The sequence below is a fragment of the Leucoraja erinacea genome, chromosome 15 (genome assembly GCF_028641065.1).
Source record: "Leucoraja erinacea ecotype New England chromosome 15, Leri_hhj_1, whole genome shotgun sequence".
Lineage (NCBI taxonomy): Eukaryota > Metazoa > Chordata > Chondrichthyes > Rajiformes > Rajidae > Leucoraja > Leucoraja erinaceus.
In genome coordinates, this window is record NC_073391.1 from 34,427,746 (window position 1) to 34,450,272 (window position 22,527).

The 22,527-nt window shown below is 50.7% G+C and overlaps 1 protein-coding gene across 1 annotated transcript in view; it reads right to left on the reverse strand.

Annotated features, from left to right (window-relative positions):
* The window catches only part of LOC129704179 (solute carrier family 2, facilitated glucose transporter member 5-like), a 28,844-nt gene extending 8,508 nt beyond the window's left edge, over nucleotides 1–20,336 (reverse strand). The window contains exons 1-8 of the mRNA XM_055647107.1: nucleotides 20,177–20,336; nucleotides 18,224–18,348; nucleotides 15,886–16,031; nucleotides 15,241–15,373; nucleotides 12,647–12,840; nucleotides 11,196–11,306; nucleotides 5,187–5,288; nucleotides 3,843–3,912 (exon numbers count right to left, since the gene is read on the reverse strand). Coding sequence (XP_055503082.1) covers nucleotides 3,843–3,912; nucleotides 5,187–5,288; nucleotides 11,196–11,306; nucleotides 12,647–12,840; nucleotides 15,241–15,373; nucleotides 15,886–16,031; nucleotides 18,224–18,348; nucleotides 20,177–20,223 — 928 coding nt within the window. The 5' untranslated portion in view covers nucleotides 20,224–20,336. The remainder of the gene's footprint in view (nucleotides 1–3,842; nucleotides 3,913–5,186; nucleotides 5,289–11,195; nucleotides 11,307–12,646; nucleotides 12,841–15,240; nucleotides 15,374–15,885; nucleotides 16,032–18,223; nucleotides 18,349–20,176) is intronic.
* Nucleotides 20,337–22,527: the final 2,191 nt, after the last annotated feature.

Genomic DNA, 22,527 nt, shown 5'->3' on the forward strand with positions numbered 1-22,527 from the left:
CGACTGTGGATATTCAGAGCTGGTGGTGATGTGGCGAAAATCTCAGCGTGCAGCAAACTCCTTGAAGTGTTGACTGGTAAATTGACTGCCGTTATCAGATAACAGGATGCACGGAGCTCTGTGGTCTGTAAAATGGCGAGCAAGCTTCGAAACTACCCCGCCAGAAGTGGGGCTGCTAAGAAAATCAATGTCAAACCATCCAGAATAAGAATCGACAAGTACCAGGTACTGCTTGCCATGCCAATCAAATATGTCGGTTGCCACTGTAGACCACGGGAGGGCAGGAGCCGGATGTGGAAGAAGTGGTTGCTTTTGTTGATGAGGTGCCAGGCCAGTAAAACATGTTTCTTGCCCGTAGGATGGTGGCTTCAGTGCCTGGGTGCCCTGCATGGACAGCATCAAAATACTTGCTGTGCAGTGAAACAGGGCCCACAGCCTTGTGTCCTTTTACAATAATGCCATCCTGTAGCACTAGCTCATCGCGGGCGGCAAAGAAAGGCCGAACTGGCAGCGGAACGTTGTAATGACGGAGGCGAGTGGCCGTAAAGTGCTGTCAGCAGCAGTGTGGGCAACCAAATCCTCCACACAGGACGAGGGACTCAAATGCAATACAATGCAATACGGTTTTATTCGTCACATTGCATATAAAGTGCAAGTGAAAATGAATTTGCCAGCAGCGGTACAATGATAAAGAACACACACAATACACAATAAAAAAAATTAACACAAACATCCAGCACAGCATTCGTCACTGTGGTGGATGGCACAACATTTAGGCCAGTCCTCCTCCATCCTCCTCCAAAAGACACAGTCATTATGATAAAGTCATCATCCGGCGAGGACGGACCCTCATTGGTCTTCCGGGGAGCATACGAGAGAGTGTCGGCTGGGTGCATGTCCTTGCCACATTCGTAGGTCAGAGCAATGTGGTATTTTTGAAGCTGCAGCAACATCCACTGTAGGCGGGCTGGAGAGGTCTGAATCGGTTTGTTGAAGATGCTAACCAGAGGTTGGTGGTCAGTTTCATTCGTGACCGTATGTCCGAAGATAAAGTCATTAAATTTCTTGCAGGCGAAAACAGCCGCCAACAGCTCTTTCTCCATTTGGGCATAGTGTTGTTCTGTGTCAGGCATGGTGCGTGAGGCATAGGCAACAGGCTTATTGCCGCTACCATCATTTTGAAGACATGTTGCGCCCAGTCCGTGTTGTGAAGCGTCACAAGTCAGTGTGACTGGTCGTTTAGGATCAAAATAAGCGAGAGTAGGAGCGCAAGACATCTGCTGATTAAGAGTGTCAAACGCCTTCTGCTGTTGCTCATGCCAGGTCCAAGCAGTGTCTTTGTGTGCAAGCTGGCGTAATGGGGACGGTCCGAAATAAATTTGCTCAAGTAGTTCACCATGCCAAGGAATCTCTGCAGACCGAGCACATCTGTGGGCTCGTTGATGGCACTGGTTTTCGCCGAATCAGTTTTTAGGCCATCCTTAGTGAACACATGGCCTATGTATTTCATCTCACAGGGAGACTGAATTTGCATTTTGTAGGGTTTAGCTTGAGGTTGATGGCCTTGGCGCGATCCAGGACCTTTGTCAGATTGGCATTGTGTTCTTTGACAGTTCGTCCAGCAACGAGGATGTCATCCATGACAATGGAGCATGGGTAACCTGCAAACAACTGCTCCATAGCTTGTTGCAATACTTCACTTGCAGAGCTTATGCCAAAGGGCATGCAAAGAAATCTGTAACGCCCGAACGGTGTGCTGAAGGTTGGAGGTTGTGTTCCAGCAAAATCTGCCAGAATGAACTCTTGGCATCTAGAACAGTGAATACAGTTGCCTCAGCCAACTGCACTGTAATATCGTTCACAGTGCGCATGGGATAGTGAGGTTGTTTAATGGCTGTGTTTAGTCCTTAGGATTGATACAAATCCATATTTCATCCTTATTCTTCTTTGTTGCCACGAACATGGTGGAAACCCAATCCGAGGGGTCAGCGACGGGAGCAATCACTCCGAGGGACACCATTCTGTTGAGTTCACTTTGAACACGGTCCCACATAGCATGGGGAATCTTGTGAACTGGACGGACAACTGGAATTACCTCAGGGTTAATAGTAATTGTGTATTTAACAGGCAACCTGCCCAGCTTGTTGTCAAACAAAGTTTTATATTGTGTCAGGATTTGTTGACTAAAGTCACAGGTTGTAGTCCGATGACAAACAGAAGGGCTGAAAGAGACAAGCCCTAGATCGTGACATGGGTTGGCACCCAGCAGAGACGGCACATCTTCACGAACGACATAGGTTGTAGACACGTGAGTTAAGACAGCAGCGTAGCTCAACTTGACCGATGGGTGCACTGGACCTGCTGCAAATGGGAGAAGGGAGGCAGCCGTAGGAGAGACAGTCTCTGTTTATCGTAACTTTTTGAACACAGCTAGACAAGTCACGTTACAACTGGCCCCCGTGTCAACTTTCAGATAAAAGTTCTTGCCATTAACGAGCAAAGCGACTTTGGGGTCTAGTTGTTTGTGCATTAAATCAGACAAGGAATGCACATCGATGTCAAAACCTTTGCTAGCAGCCTGCAAATCCGTGGGAGCTGGTCGAGAGCATTCCGAGAGTAAGTTCTTATGGCCAAGTGAATTAACGGATTGCCTTGTTTGAAATCTGTTGCCACGCGAACGACAGCATCTGAAGAAATGATTCAGTTTGTTATAAAATTGACATAATTTTCTATACACAGGGCAAGGGTCGTGAGCAGCAGCATGGGAACCCCCACAGTTAAAACAATTGTCTATTAGTCTCACGATAGAGTTGCCGGGCACTTGAGGTGAACGGCGAGAGATTTGATAAGACATGCCGGCAACATTAAATTCACGACCAGCAGAGTGCCCTAAAACATTTGTATGAGCGTCAGCCATTTCAGCAATGTGACAGCGGTTTTCAGCAGTCTCTAGAGTAAGCTCAGCATCCCGCAGTAACTCGTCACGTAATTTATCATTGCGGGCACCATAGATAAACGGTCACGGACTAGGCTATCACATATATCACTGAAATCGCATCGATTGGCAATGTGCTTCAACGCGCTGACGTACATCTCCACAGGTTCTCCCTGTCTCTGGCTTCAGGAAAAGAATAAATGCCTCTTCATGACCAAGTTAGTACATAACTCACATAACTGTCGGAATTTTTGTAGTAGGCAGTCAGGGTCTCGGATAGACTGAGCGGGAGCGATCTGGATACCGGCCGGGTCAAATCTAGTCGATTCATAATGAAATCTCAAGGCACGTCGAGCAGCTTCTGTGCCTGCTAGACTAAGAAGAATTGACGCTTGAACACCGGGAGCAGCAGTAGAGTGAGCCGCTTCAATGTAAATTGAGAAGTCTTCTTCAAATACGCACCACAGTTCTGCGAGGTCCTCGTCAAAGACCAGGATCTCTGGTTTTCTGAGAGCGGAAGCCATAGCAATATATACCGGAAAAACAACAAACTAAAATAAAAGCAATATCATTCAGCAAGGGGTGAGTCCGTTCACTCTGACACCATGTAAAACTTCTGCAGTTGGAATAACTTAAGTCACGTACAATGATTCAGATCCAAATACTTTATTGGCATTACAGCAAAGGTAACTTAATCTTTGCACATAACTCCAAAGTGAGGGAGAAAGGGCAGAGAAGCTTTCTGTTACATTAGTGGGCGTAGCTACAAAGTACGACTCATAACATGAGTGACACTGATCTATGGAGGGGATGGGGGGTCTAGGGGTGGGTGGGGGCTGCAGGCTATGATGGGTTTTGGGGTGGGACAGTGGCAGAGACCAGGCCTTGTGCCCACAGCATTGCCTACCTGGTCCGATGCAGAAGCCAGCGATGATCCCCACCACACACGCAACACTGACATAGTGCATCCAGGGGACCTGAAACCAGGCAGAGGGAGGGTCAGTATGGGGGGGGGGGGGGGGGGGGGGGGTAGAGAAGGGGGGGGAGAGAGAGGGGGGGGGGGATAGAGGGGGGGTAGAGATAGGGGGGGGCGAGAGGGGGGGGGGAAGAGAGAGGGGGGGGGGAGAGAGAGGGGGTAGAGAGAGAGGGGGAGAGAGAGGGAGGAGAGAGGGAGGGAGAGAGAGAGGGGAGGGGGGGGGAGAGGGGGGGAGAGAGAGGGGGAGAGAGAGGGGGAGAGGGGGAGGGGGGGGAGAGAGGGGGGGAGAGAGAGAGAGGGGGGGAGAGAGGGAGGGAGGGGAGGAGAGAGAGAGAGAGAGAGAGAGAGAGAGAGAGAGAGAGGGGGGGAGAGAGAGAGAGGGTAGAGTGGGAGAGAGAGGGCAAGAGATAGGGGAGAGAGAGGGGGAGAGAGGGGAGGGAGGGAGGGGGAGAGGTTGAGAGAGAGAAAAAAAAGAGAGGGGAGAGAGAGAGTGATGGAGAGAGGGAGAGATGGGGGAGAGAGAGAGATGTGAAGAGAGGGGAGAAAGAGAGAGAGAGGGGGAGAGAGAGAGAGAGAGAGGGGAAGAGAGGGAGGATATTAAGGGTGTGAGGGAGAGAGAGAGAGAGAGAGAGAGAGGGAGAGAGGGAGAGAGAGAGATAGAGAGAGAGAGAGAGAAAGAGAGAGGTGGGGTGGGGAGATATCTGTACCAGTAATATGATCGTGGGGCATATTGAGCTGGGGTTACCCGCAGTACCGTGTTGTGTGATGGAGGAACATGCGTTACCCGCAGTACCATGTTGTGTGATGGGGGAACATGCGTTACCTGCAGTACCGTGTTGTGTGATGGAGGAACATGCGTTACCCGCAGTACCATGTTGCGTGATGGAGGAACATGCGTTACCTGCAGTAACGTGTTGCGTGATGGAGGAACATGCGTTACCTGCAGTAACGTGTTGTGTGATGGAGGAACATGCGTTACCTGCAGTAACGTGTTGTGTGATGGAGGAACATGCGTTACCCGCAGCACCATGTTGTGTGATGGAGGAACATGCGTTACCTGCATACCGTGTTGTGTGATGGGGGAACATGCGTTACCTGCAGTACCGTGTTGCGTGATGGAGGAACATGCGTTACCTACAGCACCATGTTGCGTGATGGAGGAACATGCGTTACCTGCAGTAACGTGTTGCGTGATGGAGGAACATGCGTTACCCGCAGTAACGTGTTGCGTGATGGAGGAACATGCGTTACCTGCAGTAACGTGTTGCGTGTTACCTGCACCAGTAGCGTGATCGTGATCCCAGCGCTCGACAGCCCCATGAAGCTGAATCCACCGATCAGTAGCGGCCTCCGCCCCACCCTCTCAATGATGAGGCTCTGGGACACAGGAGGGAACGAGGGGACAAGAGTCAAGAATAGAAACAAGGAACGGCAGATGCTGGCCGACAAAAAGGAAAGAGACAAACTGCTGGAGTAACTAAGTGGGTCAGGCAGCAGATCACAGGTCGGTGAAGTTTCGTGTTAGGAAGCTCCTTCAGACTCTTTGAGACCCTTTTCGATCAGCGTGGAGCAGGGTCCCAACCCCCGAAACGTCACCTATCCGTGCTCTCCACAGATGCTGCCTGACCCACTGAGTAACTCCAGCACTCTGTATCCTTCAAGAGCGTTTTATTGTCATCTGTACCGAAACGATGAAAATGTTACTACCAGCAGCAGCAGCACAACAAGTTTGTAAACACCATCCTCCATTGATCATAAAATGAACAAAAGAAAAATGTTCAGTAAATTAAATACAGTGCCAAAAAAAATCAATGAAAGACAATGAAAAATGGGCATCAACGTGGAGGAGAGGGGGCAAAGCGGACGAAATTTAATCATTAAAGCTTTGCCCTCTGGCCTTAATGCCATGCCCTCTAGTCTTTGCATTTCCACCCTGGGGAAGGACGTTCTGACTGTCTATCTCCTATCTTGTCGCCCCCCCCCCTCGGTCATGACTGACCATGGGTGTTGCATCCTAGTTGTTGGCCGCCTGCTCCAAACCTCGGCTAGAGCAGCGTCGCTTGTGGCTGGAGAGACCAATGCGGGAGTGACAAGTTTGTTGAAGTTGCGTCGCTCCCCTCTCTGCGTGCCCACCTGTCTGTCGCTCCGGTCAACAGTTTCTCTTGCCCCGTTGTGAGATGTTGGTTCAGGGTCAGCTGCGAGGCTTTCCCCAGGACTCCACATCCATCCCCCTATCTACGCCTCTCATAATCTTATAGGTTTCGATCAGGTCTCCCTTCAACTTCCGACGCTGCAGAGAAAACAATCCAAGTCTGTCCAAAACCTCTCCCCTGTAGCGAATACCCCCAAATTCAGGCACCGTTCCGGTAAACCTCCTCTGCACCCTCTCCAAAGCCTCCACATCCTTCCTGGAAAAGGGGGGGGGGAGGGGGGGGGGGACCAGAACTGCACACGATACTCCAAGTAAATATATACAGGGGTAACAGAATCCTGGGGTGAGGTACAGGCTGCTATCTAATTGAGGGGATAGACAAAAAAAACACTGGAGTAACTCAGCAGGACAGGCAGTATCTCTGGAGATAGAAAGGTCGAGACCCTTGACCTGCAACGTCAGCCATTCCTTCCCTCCAGGGATGCTGCCTGTCCCGCCGAGTTACTCCAGCATTTTTGTGTCTATCTTCAGTGATAAAAACCAGCATCTGCAGTTCCTTCCTACACATCTAATTGAGGGGGCTGGGAATGTTTACAGCGCTGGGTCAGTGTTCAGCTGCAAAGGATTTGTCCTGTGGGGAGGAATGGAGTTTGCTGATTGTGCAGAGTTTAATTGGGTCAGATAGTGGCAAAGACGGCATACGTACACTATGCTTGCCTTCATCGGTCAGGGCTTTGAGTATAGGAGTCAGGGAGTCATGATGCAGATTTGTAACATAGAAACATAGAAAATAGGTGCAGGAGGAGGCCATTCGGCCCTTCGAGCCAGCACCGCCATTCATTGTGATCATGGCTGATCGTCCCCTATCAATAACCCGTGCCTGCCTTCTCCCCATATCCCTTGACTCCACTAGCCCCTAGAGCTCTATCTAACTCTCTCTTAAATCCATCCAGTGACTTGGCCTCCACTGCCCTCTGTGGCAGGGAATTCCATAAATTCACGACTCTCTGGGTGAAAACGTTTTTTCTCACCTCAGTCTTAAATGACTTCCACTTTCATCTAAGACTGTGGCCCCCGGTTCTGGACTCGCCCAACATTGGGAACATGTTTCCCGCATCTAGCTTGTAGGAGTTTGGTTAGGCCGCATGTGGAGTATTCAGTGCTGTTCTGGTCGCACCCCATTACAGGAAGGATGGGGGAGGCTTTGGAGAGGGTGCGGAGGAGCTTTAATAGAATGGTGCCTGGTTCAGGGGGTATTCGCTACAGGGAGCGGTTGGACAGACCTGGATTGATTTTTTCTAGAACGTCAGAGGCTTGAGGGTATATCTGATAGAAGGTATATCAAATTATGAGGCTTCGATAGGGCAGAGTCAGAGGCTTTTTTCCAGGATGGAAATGTCAAATACTAGAGGGCACGGCTTTTACACGTTTAAAGGAGAGGCTGGGGCAACTCAGCAGGTCCGGCAGCACCTTTGGAGAAATGGAATAGGTAACGTTTCGGGAAGGTTTTCTTTTTTAGAGAGAGTGGTGGGTGCCTGGAAAATGAGCTGCTGGGGTGGTGGTGGAGGCAGATAAGATTGTGGTGTTTCAGAGGCATTTAGAAAGGCTGTTTGCTGGTCTGCTCCACACACGCAGGCTGCTGATGGACACAGCCCCCAGCGGTGCATGTTGGCGTTGAAACGGCCGACCCCTGCACGGAGCACGGTTGGTAGTGGTGGAGGCAGATACGATTGTGGTGTTGAAGAGGGATTTTGTAAAGGCAGGTGGATACGCACGGAATGTGAGGACATGGGTCACGGGCAGGCAGAGGAGAGGTTGTCTTGGCATCACGTTCGGCTGGGATAGACAGCGTGGGCCGAAGGGCCTGATCCTGTGCTGACCTGCTCCATGTTCCAATGTGGTGTGGAGAGGAGACTTGTTGTGGGCCGAAAGGCCTGGTCTCCGTGCTCTGTTCTCGTGCTCCCGCTTGCCGGCAGTAATTCACCAGGACAGGCTCGGAACGTTAGTGGACCCCTACAGTTTGTGTGAGATGAGTTTCAGCAGCAGGGGGGGGGGGGGGAGGGGGGGGGGGGGGACCAGGAGTTGAGGGAGGGGGGGGGGGGGGGGGGTGGGGGGGGGAGGAGGGCTGGAGAGAGAGCTGTAACAAATGGCTGTAATTTTACAAACTAATCCTCCAACTCTGCTGGGGAACATTGGATCGGACACCCCGGGCCGATAATGATGACAAGACTTCCAGTTTCCCTGAGTTACTGCGCAGACTGAGGTTAAAGCCCAGGCCATGTAAGGGGCTTACATCTGCCAACACGTCAGGTCTGCAGTCTTAGCTCAGAGTGAGAGAGCTCTCCGGCCCAAGCCCACGCCCACTTTGGTTTATTAAACGCAAAAATGCACCCGCCAATCTCACTCCCGGGATCCAGACCCCTGGCATCAGTCTCTTTAGCTGTCAGACGGCCTCATTCAATGTTATATAGCGCGCGGCCCTTGTGGCCCAGTTACTGCAGGGAACAGCGTGCAGGGAAGAGTCACCTTTTGGCCAAGCTAACCATTAGAGAGAGGGGGGTATCTACTGGGGGGGGGGAGGAGGAGGTGGGGGGGGGGAGGGGTGGGGGGGGGGGTGGAGGGGGGGAAGGGGGGGGGAGGGGGGGAGAAGGGAGGGAAGGGAGGGGGGAAGAGGGAGAGAGAGGGAGAGAGGGAGGGAGAGAGGGAGGGAGGGTGGAGGGGAGGGAGAGGAGGGGGAGAGGGAGTGAGGGAGTGAGGGAGAAAGAGAGAGAGAGAGAGAGAGAGAGAGAGAGAGAGAGAGAGGGAGAGAGGGAGGGGGGAAGGGAGGAAAGAGAGAGGGAGGGGAGAGAGGGAGAGAGAGAGAGAGAGAGAGGGAGAGGGAGAGGGAGAGGAATGAAGAGAGGAGCAGAGAATAGAGAGAGAGAGAGAGAGAGAGAAATGGGGCAGGGGATAGAGAGGGGTGAGAGGGAGGAAGCGATGAGAGAGGGAGGAAGAGATAGAGAGAAAGAAAAAGAGCAGGGTGAGTGAGAGAGGGGTGTTGCTGTGGGAGAGAGGACATGGGTAGAGAAAAAGGGGAGAGAGAGAGGGAGAAAAATAGGGAGAGAGGGTGAGAGAAAGGGGAGAGGATAAGGAAATAAAGAAAGATGAGGGAGAGGGAGAGAGAAAAAAAAATGGAAGAAAGGAGGAGAGAGAATGGAAGGAAAAATGTTGAGCAATGAAAGGAAAAGGTGAAACCAAGGATGAAAACGAGAGGAAAAGCTGGGAGAAACGGAGGGAGAATATGTTGATGGGAGCAGAATTAGGCCATTCGGCCCGTCATGTTTACTCCGCCATTCAATCATGGCTGTTCTATCTCTCCCTCCCAACCCCATTCTTCTGCCTTCACCCCATAACCTCCGACACCCGCACTAATCAAGATGTGATTCCAAGAAGGAGAGTGAGAAATGAAGGAAAAATAGAATGCAAGGGTGCTGGGTGTCTGGAACACACAGCCAGGGGGGGTGGAGGCAGATACGATAGTGGCGTTGAAGAGGCTTTTAGATAGACACATTGATATGGAATGGAGGGATGTGGGTCATGGTGCATTATGTTCGGCATGGACATTGTGGGCCGAAGGGCCTGCCCTGTGCTGTACAGTTCTGTTAACCCATTCAGCCTCTCCCCTTATTCTATCTCCCTCCCCAGAGGCTGCCAGACCCACTGAACAATGCCAGTGCTCTTGGGCATGGCTGCCTCCTCTCTGCCACCGACCTCTGGTCAGCGTTGGGGCCGTTACCTCCACATACAAGAACACTTTCTTCCCAACAACTAATCAGGGTCTTGAACACCACAAGCCCGAGAAAACAATTTACCGGGCTGCGTCACAGCTCGGTTTGGGAACAGCTCCATCCAAGACCGCAAGAAATTGCAGAGAATTGTGGACGCAGCCCAGACCATCGCGCAAACCAACCTCTCACCCACAGGCTCCATCTACACCTCACGCTGACTTGGTGAGGCCACCAGCATAATCAAGGGCCAGTCTCACCCTGGCCACTCCCTCTTCTCCCCTCAGGCAAGAGGTACAGAAGTGTGAAAACGCACACCTCCAGATTCACGGATAGTTTCTTCCCAGCTGTTATCAGGCAACTGAACCATCCTATCACCAACTAGAGAGCGGTCCTGACCTCCCATCTAGCTCGCTGGAGACACACGGACTCTCTTTATTCAGACTTTAGCTGACTTTATCTGCACTAAATGGTATTCCCTTTATTCTGTACGTGCACAGTGTGGACGGCTCGATTGTAGCCATGACTGGTTAGCGTGGAACAAAAAGCTTTTCACTGTACCCTCGGTACACGGGACGGTAAACTACACTAAAACTAAACCACATGATCTAAACTATCAACTACAAACTGTCTTGCTTGCACTAAAAGGACTTTGGAGTTTTTGCAATAATGTTGCTTTTTGGAATTTATTGCATTTTTTTTGGTTACTATATTATTTTTGAGTACTGTGTTTACAGATGCATGCCAGAGTCTCTTGCCCAGAGCAGGTGAATCGAGGACCGGAGAACGTAGGTTTAAGGTGATGGGGGAAAAGATTGAATAGGAATCTGAGGGGTGGATCTGAGGCTAAAGGCGATGGGTACTTGGATCAAGGTGCTTAAGCAGGTAGAAAAACATAGAAACATAGAAAATAGGTTCAGGAGTAGGCCATTCGGCCCTTCGAACCTGCACCGCCATTCAATATGATCATGGCTGATCATCCAACTCAGTATCCCGTACCTGCCTTCTCTCCATACCCCCTGATCCCCTTTAGCCACAAGGGCCACATCTAACTCCCTCTTAAATATAGCCAATGAACTGGCCTCAACTACCATCTGTGGCAGAGAATTCCAGGTAGTTGAAGCACAGACTATCCCAATGTTTAAGAAACAGTTAGACGGGTTTGGAGGGATATTGGCCAAAACATGGGCAGGTGGAACTAGTGTAGTTGGGACATGTTGGCCAGTATGGGCAAGTTGGGCCGAAGGGTCTGTTTCCTCTGTGACCTGCAATGCTGCGGCTGCTGTAATGATTCTGTTTTTGGTCAGTATGACCAGTGGACGGTCTTGCCCCTTGCTCAACCTGCCGTGGTCTGTGGACGTAACTCACCCCGACCAGCCCTGCCACGACCTCGATAACCCCCGTGCCCACGGTGGTGTACTGGATGTACGGCTGGGGAATCCCCGAGTGCTTGAATATGATGCTGGTGTAGAACCAAATCTGAAAGGCAAGCACATCCGTCAGTCGCTCAAGCTGCTCAGCAAATGACGAGGCGTGGAGTCGTGCAGCGCGGAAACAGACCCTTCGGCCCAACTCGCCCGTGCCGACCCACCTAAACGGGTCCCATTTCCCCACAGATAGACACAAAGTGCTGGAGTAACTGAGATGATCAGCCATGATCATATTGAATGGTGGTGCTGGCTCAAAGGGCCGAATGGCCTACTCCTGCACCTATTTTTCTATGTTTTCAACTCAGCGGGTCAGGCGGCATCCCTGATGAATTTGGCAAGAGGAAAGATTCACCATCTTCTCCAGAGATGCTGCCTGACCCGCTGAGTTACTCCAGTACTTTGAATCTAGCTTCGGTACTAACCAGCATCTGCAGTTCCTTGCTATGATGTTACACCATACAATGTTTGTCCCATATCCCTCTAAACCTTCCCATCCATGTACCTGTCCCAATGCCTTTTAAGCCTCCTAGAAACATAGAAAATAGGTGTAGGAGCACCTTCGAGCCTGCACCGCCATTCAATATGATCATGGCTGATCATCCAACTCAGTATCCTGTACCTGCCTTCTCTCCATATCCCCCGATACCTTTAGCCACAAGGGCCACATCCAACTCCCTCTTAAATATAGCCAATGAACTGGCCTCAACTACCTTCCGTGGCAGAGAATTCCACAGATTTACTACTCTCTGTGTGAAAAATGTTTTTCTCATCGCGGTCCTAAAAGATTTCCCCCTTATCCTTAAACTGTGACCCCTTGTTCTGGACTTCCCCAACATCGGGAACAATCTTCCTGCATCTAGCCTGTCCAACCCATTAAGAATTTTGTAAGTTTCTATAAGATCCCCCGTCAATCTTCTAAATTCTAGCGAGTACAAGCCGAGTCTATCCAGTCTTTCTTCATATGAAAGTCCTGACATCCCAGGAATCAGTCTGGTTAGGGTTAGTCTGAGCTTGCAAAATCTCTCCCTGTAGATCAGGACCTTGTCCTGGAAACATCCTCGTAAATCATCTCTGCGCTCTTTCCAGCTTAATGACATCCTTCTCGAAAAATGAAACTAAAGCTAGGTGTCTTTTGAATGTTGTTACTGTACATTCCTTAACTAAGGCTTGTTCCATAAGGTCACCCCTCAGCCTCCTGCGCTCCATGGAATAAAGCCCTAGCCTGCCCGACATCTCCCTGTAGCTCAGTCCCTTGCACACAACACCCTTGCTTTGTCCAAACCCGCCCATCTGATAGATGGATGGACCTCCCTCACCTCCGAGCCTGCCCCTTCTACAGATCCCAGGGAAGCTCCCTCAAGCCCGGGCGTCTGTTCCTGTGCCACTCACCGCGTCGATCCCGGACAGCTGCATGCCAACGTTGACCACCATGATGGACACCAGCTGCCAGCGGACGGAGCGGTCGGCCATCAGCTGCCACACGCTGATGGTCTTAATGGAGGACAGGGAACGCTGCTCCTCCTGCATCTCCTCGATCTCCGCCTGCATGTTCGTGTTGTCCTTACTCCGGTACCACCTCAGTGCTAGAAGGATCACATAGGGTCACAGAACAGTATAGCATGGAAACAGGCCCTTCGGCCCACCTTGTCCATACTAACCAAGTTGTCAGACTGGGCTAGTCCCATTTGGCTGTATTATCGAGTCATAGAGCACCGAAACAGGCCCTTCTGCCCAACTTGCCCGAGCCGACCAACATGCCCCACCTACACTGGATCCACCTGCACCTGCCTGTTTTTGGCCCATATCCCTCTAAACCTATCCTATCCATGTAACTGTCCCAATGTTACTTAAATATGGTGATAGTAATTACAGCATAGATACAGGCCCTTCGGCCCAACGAGTCCATACTAAAAATCAATCACCCATTCACACAAGTTCTATGCTATCCCACTTGCTCAACCACTCAGTGCACACTAGGGGCAATTCACAGAGACTTTGGTACATCGTTAGTGTGCGGGAGGAAACCAGAGCACTCGGAAGAGATCCAAGCAGCCGCAGGGAGAACGTGCAAACTCCACACAGACAGCACCCAAGGTCAAGATTGAACCGGGGTCTCTGGCACTGAGGCATCAACTCTACCACTGTGCTGCCATTTGTTCTATCTTTCTAACCCCTACTACAATGTCTGAAGGAGGGTCTCGTCCAGAAACATCATCTATCCATGTTCTCCAGTGATGCTGCCCCTGAGTTACTCCAGCACTTTGTGCATTGTAATCCCCCATGAAACCCTTCCTATCTATATATCTGTCCAAATGTCTTTTAACAGTTGCAATTGTATCCGCTTCTGTAGCTTCCTCTGGAAACTCGTTGCAGATACGAGCCACCCTCTGAGTGAGAAAGTTCCCCCCGAGGTCCTTCTTAAACCTCTCCCCTCTCACCTTAAGCCTGTACCCTCTTATTCTAGAATCCTCAACCCTGGAAAAAGATTGTGGGCATTCACTTTATCCGTGCCACTCACGATCTTGTACACTTCAATGAGGTCACCCCTCAGCCTCTTAAGCTCCACAGTAAAATGCCCCCGTCTATCCAACCTCTTCCTGTAACTCAAGCCCACAAGCCCAGGTACTGGTGAATCTCTTCTGCACCCTTTCCAATTAGTGCCAATCCTCCTGTAGTTGGGTGACACATCTACTGGCCAAACGTGACCCTTCAATGTCCCAGATGACCAGAGCTATTTCTTCCCCCCACTCTGGCTAGTTGGCCACTGGCCAGTCAATATCACCAGCCACCCATATCGTGGCTGGACCACCCATATCGAAGCAATGTCGAAGAACACACCCCAACGCCTCTTCTTCCTTAGAAGACGTTGGCGATTTGGCATGTCACCAACAACTCTCACCAACTTCTGCAGATGCGCTGTGGAAAGCATTTTATCAGGACGCATCACGGCACGGTTTGGGAACAGCTCCATCCAAGACCGCGATATATTGCAGAGAATTGTGGACGTAACCCAGACCATCACAAGCACCAACCTCCATTCCACTGACTGCATCTACACTTCCCGCTGCTTTGGAAAGGCCACCAGCGTAATCAAGGACCAGTCTCACCCCGGTCACTCCCTCTTCTTCCCTCTCTCATCAGGCAATAGGTGCAGAAGTGTGAAAACGCACACCTCCAGATTCAGGGACAGTTTCTTCCCAGCTGTTATCAGGTGACGGAACCATCCCATCACCAACTAGAGAGGTGTCCTGACCTCCCATCTACCTCATTGGAGACACTTGGACTATCTTTAATTTGACTTTAGCTTGCACTAAATGTTATTCCTTTATCCTATATCTGTACACTGTGGATGGTTTGATTGTAATCATGTATAGTCTGACTGGATAAGACACAACAAACACTTTTCACTGTACCTCGGTACATGTGACAATGAACTAAATTGAACTAGACCGATGGAAGACAAGTTGCTCTTGCTCGTGACCCTCACCCCCTCCATCACTATGGAGAGGTGTCGCTGAGGGTCAGAAAACAGAGTTTAATAGATAGTCATTTATAGTCACTCAGCAGGTCAAGCAGCATCTCTTGAGAACATGGATAGGTGACGTATCTAAAGAATGAAGAAGGGTTACCCATCCACGCTCTCCAGAGCTGCTGCCTGACCCACTAAATTACTCCAGCACTTTGTGTCCTATTGAGTATTAACCAGCATCTGTAGTTCCTTGTTTATGAATGTATAAATATTTATCCCTGTAAAGTCATAAATATCTCTGGAGTTTGAGAGCTGGATGTTCACTCTTGTGACAGAATCCCCCCCAGTCACTGTTTCACCCCTCGCCCTCCACCCCCACGCCCTTCGCCCCCCCCCCCCCCCCCCCCCCCCCCCCCCCCCCCCCCCCCCCCCCCCCCCCCCCCCCCCCCCCCCCCCCCCCCCCCCCACCCCCCCCCCCCCCTGCCTCTACACTCCCGCCCCACTCATCTCCCACCTTGGACGGTGGCATCGTAGTCCCCCTTCTGGATCATCAGGTAACGTGGGCTCTCCGGGAACCAGGGCAGGAAGCAGAGCTCCACCAGGGCTGGCAGTACGATGACCGACAGCAGCAGTGGCCAGTACTCCTCCTGCAGGCAGACACGGGCACACGTTACACCAGGGGCACAGATAGAGGGAGGTGAGAGAGAGAGAGAGAGGTTGGGCAGAATAGGGCTTTATGCCTTGGAGCGCCTGAGGATGAGGAGTGACCCCATAGAGATGTATAAGATCACAAGGGGAATAGACAGGCACAAGGGGAATAGACAGAGTATTTTACTCAGCACAGTTACATCAAGAACCATGAGACATAGGTTTACGGTGAGAGGAGAAAGATTTCATAGGACCCTGAGGGGCAACAGTGTTGTGGGTGTATGGAATTAGCTGCCAGAGGGGGTAGTTAAAGCAGATACTGTAATAACATGTAAACAACATTGGGACAGGTACACAGATCGGAAAGGTTGAGAGGTTAAGGGCTAAAAGCAGGCAGGTGTGACGAGGGTAGATGGGGCATCTTTGGTGGGCATGGAGGAGTTGGGCCAAAGGGCCCGTTTCCATGCTGGATGACTCCATGACTCAATCCCCATGGCCAATGGTTGCTCACCTGTCCCAAGACCTCCTTCAGACCCAGCACCTGTGCAGCAAACACTCCCAGGCAGATAAAGATGGTGGGGATCAGGCCCAGGAATCCCCGCAGGTTTTTGGGGGCAATTTCGCCCAGGTACATGGGGACAACGCTGAGCGAGATACCTGGAGACAGAGAGAGAGAGATGGCCGTTAGCTGGCAGCGAGCCTGGTGTCACACCCACACTCCGCCCCCTTCGCCCTGTCACCTCCATCTCCCCTCTACCCACCTCCAACTCTCCCCAGGGACCAGCCAAACCACGGGTTAACTCTCCCCTCCATCACCCTTCCCCGACCACCCAACCTATCATCAAAGACACCACCCACCCAGCACACAAACTGTTCACCCTCCTACCTTCCGGTAAGCGCTACCGCAGTATGCGGAGCAAAACCACCAGATTCAAAAACAGCTTTTTCCCTCAGGCCATCAGACTACTCAACAGACTTCAGAAAATTCCATGAATAGTACCCAAACAAAGACAAACAAACTGTGAAAATAACTTTGGCTCAATGTCTCCAGTATGAAATTTGCACTTTTTCTATATTGCACCTTTCATTGTTGCACCCTTTTTAAAATACCTCAAAGTTTTTGCTACATTTTGGCACACTGTGAATATTTTAATATTTTAAATAATGTAATGTCTATTGTCTATTTTTATTGGTATGTTGTCTGTCTATTTTGCATTTTGGTATGTTAATTTCAATGTCTACTGTGTTAAAGTTTTTGAACTTTGAGATGGGGTAGACATTCTTTTTCCTCACTTGGAAACACTACTAGAGGGCATAGCGATGGTGAGAAAGACAACGTTAAATGGAGATGTGCGGGAATTTTTACATGGTGGGTTCCTGGAACTGGCAGGGGTGTGGTGGAAAGATAATAGTGGTGTCAAGAATAGGCACATGGATATGCAAATAATGGACCACATGTTATGAGTTGGTCTTGGTAGAACTTTGGTAGGTATGGGAATCGTGGCTGACATCTGCCACAATTTTTGGCGCTTTTAGAGGGGGGCGGGTTTAAAACGCGATCAGGGTGTTGCAATCGAAAATATAGTAAATCATTAAACAAAATCGCTAGAGACCCCGTCGCAAAAGGTAGTTTTTATGGCGATAAGGTGAGTTTAAAAAAACAGACAACGCAGCCCCAGGGTTTTAAAAGCAAACAATGGTAGTACCTGTTTTTACATTAAATGGGGCAAACCCTGTATATAAAGTTTACTATAGCGACATTTTGGGCTCTTTATATCCCGCAGTATTTTTCTGGGCACTTGAGGGCACAAATGCGCTGTGAACGTTCTAAACCAGCGCGTGGAACCCACTAGGGGACTTTAATTTTACAGCAATTGAACACTAAATTCCTTCCATTTGGATAAATTGATGTAAATGAGATTTAAAAATCATGTTTCATTGTGAATTATTTGTGAATATTATTTGGACACTTGGGCTATTTAAAAAAATGGAAATGGATAGATGTTTAGATCTATAAAAAGTGGGTGTCTAAAATGTTATAGATGTTTAGCTATCTAGTAATTGAAGTTTGAAATTAGCTACAATTGGGTAACTAACTAATTATATGCTTTAATTTCAGGTTTTTTTATAGGCACATGGATATGATAACTGAAAATTTCATTCAGGTATGGAGGGATGGGCTTTTGACTGTCCACGATCACAGCTTTTTTGTTATGTCAGATCAATAGAGAACAAGATGCTAATGTCCGAGTATGAAAATGGCCATAACTTTTTTATTACTTGAGATATGAAAGTGAATTAGGTGTCAAATTAAACTTATTGTTATGCTTTATCTGATGGGATAAATTACAGACTTGATTTTTTAAATCTCAAAATTTTGTAACATTGCTACGTTTGGCACAGAATTTGTACATCAATGCTGTTAAAGATCTTGCCATTAGTTGTGTACTTTCCCTTTTGATTTCCTAACTCGCCATCCCTCTGCACATCCTTCCTTCCTTCATTCCTACTTCCCCTTGTAATCAGGCTTCTGAACAATTCTTCCATAAGCGAGGGAACTGTCCGATTCACCTCTACCTCATTGTGGATATTGGACCGTGTCTGAAGCACTACAATGCTGAGAACTATATTCTGCACTCTGTATCTTCCCTTTTGCTCTGCCTATTGCACTTAGCTTGATGTGTAGTATTATATAATTGGATAGCATGCAAAACAATGTGCCTCTGTACAGGTGACAATAATAAAACTAAACCGAAAGCTCTCCTTCCTTGCCACGCTCCCTTGTCCAGGTGAAGAGGTGGTGTGTGTGTGTGTGTGTGTCCCCAGCGATCGTCGGACTCCCCGGTTACCTGAGTGGATGCCAGTCATGAAGCGGCCCAGTATCACCATCTCTGGGGAGCGGAGTATCCTGCTGAGGCCCATCAGTAGCCCGGCCAGGAACACCAGGAGGGTGCTGTACACCAGCGTGCTCTTCCTGACAATGAGAGGGAGACGTGGTCAATGGGAGACACAGGATCGCACATGCACACACAGTGGCTCAATGAGTCACAATGGCCCGAACCCAACTCGCAATGTCTGAATCCCAGCTTCAATGACCTGAGCTCAACTCTCAACTCGATACATCATCAATCTTTTCCTCCCGAGATGCTGCCTGACCTGCCAAGTTATTCCAGCACTTGTATCTATCTTCAATGACCAAACCCAACCCTAAATGATTAAACACAACCCTTACAAACCAAACCCAACTCCCAACAAACAACCCTAACTCCCAATGACCAAACCCAACTCCCAAACCCATCCCCCAATGACCAAACCCCCAAACCCATCCCCCAATGACCAAACCCCCAAACCCATCCCCCAATGACCAAACCCCCAAACCCATCCCCCAATGACCAAACCCCCAAACCCATCCCCCAATGGCCAAACCCAACTCCCAATGGCCAAACCAAACTCCCAATGGCCAAACCCAACTGTCAATGACCAAACCCATCCCCCAATGACCAAACCCATCTCCCAGTGACCAAACCCATCCCCCAATGACCAAACGCCAATGGCAAATCCAACCCCCAATAGCCAAACCCAACTCCCAATGGCCAAACCCAACTCTGAATGAGGAAGAACGAGGAGGAACTCCCTGCGCCCACCTTAACATCACCCATGGTTCTGATCTGATGGCTCTCCCACCTTTGACTGAGCTCTGAGGATTAGCCAGAGTCCCCAAATCTGAAAAAAGGGAGGGGGAGGGAGGAAGGGAGGGAATGAAAGAGGAGGAGGAAGAGAGGGAGGTGAGATAGAAGAGAATGAGAAATGGGAGTACAGTAGAAAGGGAACGATGCTGGAGTAACTCAGTGGGTCAGGCAGCACCCCTGGAGAACATGGTTAAAGTTGACAAAATGTGTTAGAAGAAGGGCCTTGACCCGAAATGTCACCCATTCCTTCTCTCCAGAGATGCTGCCTGTTCTGCTGAGTTACTCCAGTATTTTGTGTCTATCTTATGGATAGGTGATGTTTTGAGTCGGGACCCTTCTTCAGACGTATTCTCCCCCCTCTTCCCTGCGTCCCACCTGGATACGCACTAATTTCTCCCACAATTCCAGGTGAGAGAGTGCACGTCATCTAACTTCATCTACTGCATTCACTGTTCCCCCACCTGTCCTCTCTCAGCTTAACCTGATGTCCTCTGGTTCTCGATTTCTCCACTCTGGGTAAAAACCTGTGCATTCACCCTCTCTATTCCATTCACGATTTATACACTTCTATAAGGTCACCCCTATTTATAACGTCTATACAGCCTCCTGTACAAGGTATAAGGTCCTAGGCTGCCCAACCTCTCCCTATAGCTCAGGCCCTTGAGTCCTGACAACATCCTCATAAATCTTCACATTCTTTCCAGCTTTATGACATACTCTGCTAAAACTAAAGCTAACACCATGTGTTGTTTAAATGTTGTTATAGTACCTGCCTCAATTACCTCCAATGGAAGCTCATTCCCTATATACGACACCCTCTGTGTGGAAATGTTACCCCTCAAGATTTCCCTGCCCTGCCCTTGGTAAAACACCCTTGTGCATTCAGCCGATCTATTCCACTAATGATTTTATGGCACCTCAGCTTCCTGCGCTCCAAAGACCAAAGACCTACCCTGACCCAACCTCTCCCTGTTGCTCAGGCCCTCGAGTCTTGGCAACATCCTCATAAATCTTCTCTGAAGTCTTTCCATCTCTTTGGGAGTGTTTGCTGCAGGGAGTCTGTGGAAAGGTTCTGACTGTCACGGGCGAGGCAGCGGTGAGCCAGATACTTACTGACCAAACTTGGAGACCAGCAGCCCCACCAGCAGGGCCCCGAACATGCCCCCCACGGCGAAGATGGAGACGGTGACAGAGTACAGTAACACCAGGCCGTGGGTCGATATGGTGTGATTGTACCGTTCCTGGATGGTCTCGTTGTAGAAATCTTTAATGTACTGTGGACACACAACATGCCTGGGTTTCAACAACTAAGTTACAGAGAAAGGTTGAATAGGTTAGGTCTTTATTCTCTGGAGCACAGAAGGTTAAGGGGGGACTTGATAGAGGTCTTTAAAATGATGAGAGGGATAGACAGAGTTGATGTAGGACAAGTTGGTCAAATAGGGCCAAAGGGGACTGTTTCAGAATTAAGGGACAGCAGTATAGGGGTACTGAGGGGAAACTCTTTACTCAGAGAGGCGTAGAGTGTGGAATGAGCTTCCAGTACAGTGCGGAGGCACTTGGTCCTTTAAAAATAAATTGGAGAGATATGCATGAGAGCTGGAGGAGGGGGGGACACAGCTGGAGAATGGGCACAGCTGGAGAGGGGGCACAGCTGGAGAGGGGGCACAGCTGGGTAGAGGGGGCACAGCTGTAGAGGGGGATACAGTGCTGGAGAGGGGGACGAGTGTAGATGGGACAGCTTGAGAGGGGGCACAGCTGTATGAGAGGGGACACCCACTGCGGAGTGTAGAGAGGGCGCGGAAATAGGTCAGCTGGAAAGACAGCACAGCTGGAGAGAGGGCGCAGCTGGAAGCTGGAGACAGCACAGCTGGAGAGGGGGCGCAGCTGGAAAGGGGCACAGCTGGAGAGGGGGCGCAGCTGGAGAGGGGGCACAGCTGGAGAGAGGGCGCAGTTAGAGAAGGGGACGCACGGTCAGAGGGGCACAGCACAGCTGGAGGGGGGCACAGCATTGGAAGCGGCACAGCTGTAGGGGGGCACAGCTGGAGAGGGGGCGCAGCTGGAGAGAGGGGGCACAGCTGGAGAGAGGGCACAGCTGGAGAGAGGGCACAGCTGGAGAGAGGGCGCAGTGGAGAGGGGGCGCAGCTGGAGAGGGGGCGCAGCTGGAGAGGGGGCGCAGCTGGAGAGGGGGACGAGCTCAGCTGGAGGGGGGACGACAGCCAGGTTGTATCCGAGGGGGACACAGCTGAAGAGGGGGACACAGCTGGAGAGGGGACACAGGTGGAGAGGGGACACAGCTGGAGAGGGGGGGGAAGGTCTGCAGCACCGAGAGGGGGTCGCGTCGGCTTGGAGAGGGGACACAGGCCAGGCAGAGGGGCAGACACCCCCCCCCCCCCCCCCGCACCCCGGGACACAGCTGAGGCATTGAGGGACACCCAGCTGGGCAGAGAGGGCGCAGCTGGGGAGAGGGCTCAGCGTGCTGTGGTCAGAGGGCACAGCTGGAGAGGGGACACGCCGCTGGGTGGGACAGTGGGGGGGGAGGGATCTCCCTGGGGTGGTTGGATTTGCCTGTGGGGGGGGGTTGTCGGTTGACGGACAGCGAGATGTTGAAGTCCGTAGGGAATGGAGGAATGCCGAAGCACAAGGCATGAGGAGGGCAGCCAGGAGCAGGGGTACAGGTCAGGTAATTATAGGAAGGAGTCAACAAAATAGAGAGAGGGGAGAGGTCACTGCAGCACCGCCACACCAGAACTAAGTACCTTCCGGAAGGTCGCGTCGGGCTTTGCAGAGAGCGCCCCCCCCTGGGGGGACCCTGGCTGAAAAAAGTGAGGCATTGACTGACCCCAGAGGGGACGTGGGAGAGGGGGACCCATTGAGGGGGGAAGTTCAAACATGGGGACATGTGGGAGGGACTGAAGTTTAGGGGTAACTGTGGTCAGAGGTCTTTACTAGTGAGTGGGGGTGTGGAATGAGCCAGTGGGGTGGTGGAGGGGTTCGTTTTATCAGTGGGTTATATGGATGGAGGGGTGGGGGGTCACAGTGGGGGGAGGGATCTCCCTGGGGAGGTTATGTGTTCACGGACTGGGGGGGTCGAGGGGTTGTTGGGTGCTGGGGGTTCTATGGTTATCACCGAGATATGGGGGAGCATCACACACAGGGAGCAGAGATCTTTACTGCACAGAAACTGGCCGTTCGGCTCGCAATGTCTGTGCCAAACATGATGCTGTTAAACTAATCTCCTCAGCCTGCACATGATCCACATCCCTCCATATCCATGTGCCAATCCAAAAGTCTCTTAAACACCACTATCGTACCTGCCCCCACCACCAACTCTAGCCGTGCGTCCCAGGCACCCAGCACCCTCTGTGTAAAAAAACCTGCCCAGGACATCTCCTTTAAACTTTGCCCCTCTCAACTTAAACCTGTGCCCTCTAGATTTTGATATTTCCACCCTGAGGAAAAGG